Below are 7,062 nucleotides of genomic sequence, written 5' to 3'. Positions count from 1 at the left end.
AGTAAATTTTTATATGTCACTTGTGTATATACAACAAACTCTTCTGTGGTTCACTGAAGCTAGAATCAAATACCTTAGATCTAAATTAAATTAGATGTAATACAGTCAGTGTCAATCATAAGGCTTAAACAATTACATGCTCTTAAAAATGAAGTGTTGGAGTGTTGGTTTGTGCTTGGCTGCCAGATTTCATTTTTCATTCTTTTCAAATCTTTCCCTTTTCCTAGCTCACATTTTGCGGAGTGAAATTTTATTTAAAACTTATAATGATTGTGTAAAGGATTTAGTCCTTAATTGGCAATATAATAATATAAGTCTGTATAGATAGATGAATATAGATGGAAATATAAAAGATAGATATAAAGATAAATCATATATGTATCAATATATTGATATTTAGATGTTTTGTTCAGGTAGAAAGAGTTTTATCTATTCATGGTTGGTGGTACAAAGTAATGATTATAGTTTCCAACATTTAGGGGAGTGAATGGTAGATAACCTACACAATTTGTCCTTTTTATCTAAAGATTTTTCTGTTCCCTCAGTAGGTCCTAAAATGTGATCTTGAATCCTAGATATGCAATTGGTTTATGAGATAGAGGTGGTTTGTGACATTAATAGGTCATGTGGAAAAATAGTTTGATTCAAGGATTAGTGATAATAGTTAGAATTTAAGTAATATTATAAATTCATTTTGGGATTCATGGTAAAATTAAAGATGAAAGTTCTGTACTCATAAATCATGTTTTATAATTGACAGAACACTACACAATGTATAATGTACTACTGAATCCTTTCTAAATGATCAAAAATTCTATTAAACCAATATCGTAAGCCTGCAAGAAATTGAAGATATATATTTTGACTGGGAGATGAAGTCGGTTGTGTGACAGTAACAGTTTGACTAGTGGTTGGAGGAGTAGTTTGGGGTACTGGTGCAGCTGTAGTTTCAGGTGCAACAGTGTTTGGGGAAGAATTAGGTGTGGCATGTGAGACTTCTGTGATCTCTGGTGAAGCTGAAGAAGGTTGTGGTGTTGTTGCAGCTGGGGAAGATGTAGGTGGGGCAGCTGTGGTCTCTTGCAGAGCTGAAGAAGGTTGTGGTGTTGATGTAGCTGGGAATGATGTAGGTTGGGCAGCTGTGGTCTCTTGAAGAGCTGAAGAAGGTTGTGGTGTTGTTGCAGCTGGGGAAGATGTAGGTGGGGCAGCTGTGGTCTCTGGCAGAGGTGAAGAAGGTTGTGGTGTTGGTGTAGCTGGGAAAGATGTAGGTGAGGCAGCTGTGGCCTCTGGCAGAGCTGAAGAAGGTTGTGGTGTTGATGTAGTTGGGAATGATGTAGGTTGGGCAGCTGTGGTCTCTTGCAGAGCTGAAGAAGGTTGTGGTGTTGATGTAGCTTGGAATGATGTAGGTTGGGCAGCTGTGGTCTCTTGCAGAGCTGAAGAAGGTTGTGGTGTTGATGTAGCTTGGAATGATGTAGGTTGGGCAGCTGTGGTCTCTTGCAGAGCTGAAGAAGGTTGTGGAGTTGTAGCTGGGAAAGATGTAGGTGGGGAAGCTGTGGTCTCTGGAAGAGCTGAAGAAGGTTGTGATGTTGATGTAGCTACAGAAGAGCCAGTCATGATATTTTCTCTTGCAGATGTAATAACAGCATTCTGGGTGAGAGGTCTCACACCTGAATTGGTAGTAATTTTGATGGAAGGAGATATGGAATTCAAAGATGGTACTTGGGTGGTGATCTCTGAATTGTTATTGTTGACCACAGTGTTATTTTTGACTGAACACTTAGTATATGAATGTTCAGGCCTATGCTTAGATAATTTGTGTAGAAGAACATGGTAATACTTTTTACTGAGTTGATTCTGGTGGGATGGTAATTCAGAACAATGTGGTAATTTGTGAAGTTTAGGTGACTGTTGAATATGTTTTTTGTGATGTGATTTGCGATTCTTTCTTCCACTTTCACTGAACTACAGAAAAGAAAGTGCAAAAAGTTAAAAAGTCCATTGATCTATCAAATAAAGTTTCATTGTTGACCATAGAATAAGCAGTATTTGTGAAGTTTTAGGATTAGAGATTGGATAACCAGTAGATCGAGTGATTGATTAGTTTGCTAATTTCACCCAGCCCCACATTTCACTAGCTCACTCTCCCCCCTTTCAAGTGATCACTAAGAAGAATGCCCAGGTCTTGGAGGAGCATGTTTGAAACATATTGCCAAAGTTTGGATCTGTCTTGTGCCCACCCTTAAATAACTGACTAGATAAGTCACTTAATCTGATTAGATCTTTGTTTACTCATTTGTGAAACAATTCAAATTAAATTTCATACCCAAGTCTAATTCTATGACCTCAATACTTTGAAATATTTATGCTGTTAATTTTGTTTTTAGATGGTCTGCTTCATGAGGGAAGGATTTTGTTTTGTCATCTCTGTATGCCCAATTCCTAGAACAATGGACGGTAGGCAAATGGCAGATACTCACTAGAATGAGGAACGCATGAAGGAATGAAGGAACGCATAAAATTGATAATGACTAATAAATAAATAATTTCTTTTTGAATAAAATCTTAGCATTTAATAGTATTTTACTTACATTGTAAAATAGTTTCAGCTATTTTATTTTAGGTGACCAAATAATACCTATGGCATTTTTAGATGAAAGCAAATTAATTAAAATACCATAAATTATGTTAATTTACTATAGAACCTGTGTCAAATGACCAGTTTGACTTATTTACTTAAAATATATTAATTATTATTAATCAATTATTACTGTTAGTTACAGATAGCCATAATAGATGGAACTTGTTAATTTGAATTGAATCTAGGGAAATTTGATGACTGAAGTGTACAGGCATTTATAGTAAGTATATATGTGCTAGGAAGAACACATTAACTATATTGATCTTTAATTGCCTGTTTCTATCTGTGATTTATTTTTATTAAAAATCCTCATATATAACACTTAACTTTTTGTCAGGCCCAATTCCAAATGCAAGTTTATTTAGATCCTTATCTACATCCTTATTATATAGATGAGGAAACTGAGTTCCAGAGAAATTAAGTTAAGAGAATGTGTCTCTGTATGCAAACCACACTTTTAATGGCAGAGGAGTGGGAGAAAATGAGAGGAGGTAGAGAGTTAGGTGCACTCAAGGGACGGGGGAAGGGAGACAGACACATGACACTTGGAGCCAGAAGGAGTTGGTAGAGGAAGCAGCAGATTCTTAAAATAACAGGAGTAATGCAAACTCTTCTAAGAAAGGAAAAGGAGGCAAAAATTAGTCATGAAAGAAAAAGATTCAGAATGGAAGGGGAATAGATGAGTGCAAGGTCAAGATGACATATACTGGAAACTAGAAAGCACATTAAATTTCTGCATTTGATGTTAATAGCCTATTTTTTATGGCCATTTGAAAACCTGTAATCAATTTCTAGTGACGAAGGAAGCAGTATATTAAGTGTTATATATAACAGACTCCAGAATATATCCCCTCAATCTTTCTTTGAGGCATCTGGAAAAGAGGAGCCACATTATCCACTCCCTGAAATCATTCCACATGTCATTTGTTGCTAGAACTTTGGGCTGATCTTTGGCTGTGGGTTGCTGTCACTTCTGCTATATCCCTGTATATTCTGAGGATTCAACAAATCAATTCTGTGCTACCTTTTTATATATTCAAGTTATTTGGAAACTCCTTCTCTATAAACTTTTTGATATTTGGACAGTTTGAAGAGTTTTATTTAACCTGAGCTTGGGAAAAGGATGATTCATTAGGTATTTGGATTTGTGGGAAACACCAGAAAGGGCCTCCTCAAAATAACAACCCAGATTTTGTCATTCTACAATAAAATAATGATTTGTGTTGATTGTAGTTCCACCATTTCTTTTAATATAGAAATATTTGATATCTAGGAGTTTCTTATTAAAAGCAAACTTATCAAAAAGTGGATATAATTGTGCATATTCAGACTTTATAGCCTTATCAACTAGTATATAAGAAGAGATCATATTATTTTATATTTAAAGCATATTCTGTTATTAATATTTTGTACATAGGGAAACTGGAGCTCTATAAACAGATTTTAAATTGCTGAAGATTAATCTGGATGGTCAGTTTAGACATGAGCTTAATTTGACATTTCTGAGCCCAGTTGAACACTCTTTCTGTTATAATTACAGAAATTAGCATTAGGATTTAGGGGAAAAGATTAAGAAGGTTTTGGGTGGGGGAAGAGAATTATGTGATAAATGGGAATTATGAGATTATCCAAGAGTAAATTTTACCCACTCTACCAGTTTCCCTCCCTTCTCTATATTTTTACTACCATCATAATATTCTGGGGTTTTCCTACTTTATTCAGTAAATAAACACACAGTAAATATTTTAATCTACTTAAAAGTAGATCAGATAGAAATATGGTTAGGGCTAGAGATATAGCTCTGTTGGGACAGTGTTTGCCTCACTTGCACAAGGCCCTGGGTTCAATCCCCAGCACCACACACACGCACACACACACACACACACAAAGATAGATAGATAGATAGATAGAGAGAAATATGGTTATTATTATAGAATATATCACCAGGGATCATTATTAATTTTAATCTTGCTTTCCCTGTGGATTCTAAATGTCTTGAAGACAGGGTCCACTTTGTATTCTTCTTTTAGTTTTGGAAACCATACATTCCTGTCCCATTTTGTGGTTCCTTCATTTTCTCTATCCATTCCAAAATTCCTATAATTTCTCCCTAGGTGATCTTGTAGGATTTTATAACTTTAAATATATTTAAACTATGGACTTTACCTTTAATTTCTCTCTGAAATTCATAAAATGTATATCCAAGTGCCTTCTTGACATCTTAATATAGAAGTCTAATAGCCATTTTTAATTTAACATGTCTAAAAGAGGACTCCTTGATCATTTCTTTCTTTTACCACACACCTAATCCATCAGAAGGTACAGTAGAATCAATTACCAAAATATATCTAAATATACCCTCATCTTTTATATTAAGTGCTGATAGTTAGTGCAAATCTCCATTGTCTTTTATCTGGACCGCTACCATATCTTCCTGACTAGTCTCTTAATCTCAATTTTTGTCCCCTGCCATCTGTTTTCTCCCTAGAATCCTGAGTCATGTAACTACTCTGGGAGTATCATCCCAAGGTTTCCTGACATACTTAAAAAAAACCAAAACAACCCATATTCCACATCAAGGCCTAAAGGCCTGTAAGATCTGTTTTCTGCATCTCTGAAAGAGCTTACCACACTCATTATACAGTTGGTACTCTATAGATATTGATGAAAAGAAATTGTTTCCTTGTGTTTAATTGAAATATTTTCTTTTGTTTCACAGAAAACAATATATTTTGATCTTTTGGACATATAAATTGCCCGTAACACTTTTTAAAAATTTCTTTCATTTCACTTTATTTATTATTTATTTTATCTGACACATAAAAGTGTAAAAATTGTACATATTGTGGGGAGGGGGTTAGGGAAGAATACAGTTACTTTAATATTAGATAGAGGGGAGTGAAGAGAGGGAGAGAGTATGGGGGCAGGAAGGAAAATAGAATGAATCAGACATTATTACCCTATGACTGGTGGGATTCTACATCATGTATAACCAGAAGAATGAGAAATTATACTCTATTATATATGATGTACCAAAGTGCATTCTACTGTCATGTATAACTAATTAAAACAAATAAAAAATTAAAAGAAAGAATAAAAAATGTACATATTAATGGGTACTATGCAATATTGATATATTAATACATGTGTACATCAATTATTATTTAAATTGAGGTAAATATATTTGTCTCCTCAAACATTTGTTATTTCTTTGTGGTGGAAACATTCAAAATCCTTTCCTGTAGCTTTTTGAAATAAGTAGTACATAATTGTTATCTAGAGTCACCTTCATTGTGCAATAGCATGCCAGAACTTCTTGGTCCTATCTAACTGTAATTCTTGAAATCTCTATTAAATCTACACACTAAATATTTGTTATTGACACATGAGGTGATACTTACTGGGAAGCAAGCACTCAGCACAAAGATGCATACAAGCAGTGATAGAGTTTTCATCTTTTTTTACTGGCTCCTGGGAAAAGCAGAAAAGTCTGGGTTCAGTGTTAGCTATAACATTGTGAAAGAAGGGTGAACTTTGTTAAATGACTTATATTATTAGAATGTAGATCAATGGTTTCTGAAAATTACATATATATTTTTACTCCAGAGTGGTGAGGCAAAATTGCTTTAAGTCTAAAATGCATTCTTTGAGAGAGGAAGCATTGGAGGAGAGACAAAAGAATTATTCTTATCACTAATTTGCAGCATAGATCTTTTCTATTGATAATAGAGATCACCTAGGAAAGTCAGGATCTTAGTAAGTTTAGCAATAAGAGAAGGAAATAGTTTTCTTATTTCTATAATGAGTCAAGAAATCTTGTTTAGAGAGCCATATAAACTATTTGGTTTTTACTAAACATAGTTTTATAAATGTTCTTTGGAATGTTCTTCTTTGCAAAGATATTCCTTGACTCTGTGGTATGAGGCTATTAGAACAAAAAACCATATAAAACACACTTTTTTTAAAGAGAGAGAGGGAGAAGAGAGAATTTTTAATATTTATTTTTTAGTTCTTGGCAGACACAACATCTTTGTTTGTATGTGGTGCTGAGGATCAAACCCGGGCCGCACGCATGCCAGGCGAGCGCACTACAGCTTGAGCCACATCCCCAGCCCCAAACACACTTTTCTTCAAGCATTATTCTCCTGAAAGTTTTGCCATTTGATGCCCTTTCTATAAATGCCCAAAGGACAAGATAACTTTGTTTTATTAATTTTTATGTAATCATGTCTAATACATAGTACAGTCTTAAAATATTGTTTGAATAACTACTTCCGAAGGTAACTGTACTTTTGGCAATAGGTTGTAGGAGGAAAGATAAAAGGAAGGATGTGACCTTTTATTTTTCTTATTGTGATCATGAGCACAGTGTGTACATATCAGCTTGTCAGCTTTAAAAATGTTCCCATTAATCATATTTTCATGTA

The 7,062-nt window shown here is 34.4% G+C and overlaps 1 protein-coding gene across 1 annotated transcript; it reads right to left on the bottom strand.

Moving 5' to 3' along the window:
- Positions 1-783: 783 nt before the first annotated feature.
- On the bottom strand, positions 784-6,090 carry Muc7 (mucin 7, secreted). The gene is made up of 2 exons (XM_034637210.2): positions 6,037-6,090; positions 784-1,959 (listed from the first exon to the last, which is right to left on the bottom strand). Exons 1-2 carry the CDS (start codon positions 6,088-6,090, stop codon positions 784-786), a joined length of 1,230 nt encoding a protein of 409 aa, XP_034493101.2.
- Positions 6,091-7,062: the final 972 nt, after the last annotated feature.

The sequence above is a fragment of the Marmota flaviventris genome, chromosome 7 (assembly GCF_047511675.1).
Source record: "Marmota flaviventris isolate mMarFla1 chromosome 7, mMarFla1.hap1, whole genome shotgun sequence".
NCBI classification, from domain to species: domain Eukaryota; kingdom Metazoa; phylum Chordata; class Mammalia; order Rodentia; family Sciuridae; genus Marmota; species Marmota flaviventris.
The sequence above is the reverse complement of the archived record's forward strand: the minus strand, read 5'-3'. Positions and strand labels throughout refer to the sequence as shown.

Bases quoted from the DNA above. Each gene is read 5' to 3' on its own strand.
- Muc7 (XM_034637210.2), bottom strand. From the start codon at position 6,090: ATGAAAACTCTATCACTGCTTGTATGCATCTTTGTGCTGAGTGCTTGC. The intron at 1,960-6,036 runs GTAAGTATCACC...TCTTTTCTGTAG, and splicing joins TGCTGAGTGCTTGCTTCCCA to TTCAGTGAAAGTGGAAGAAA.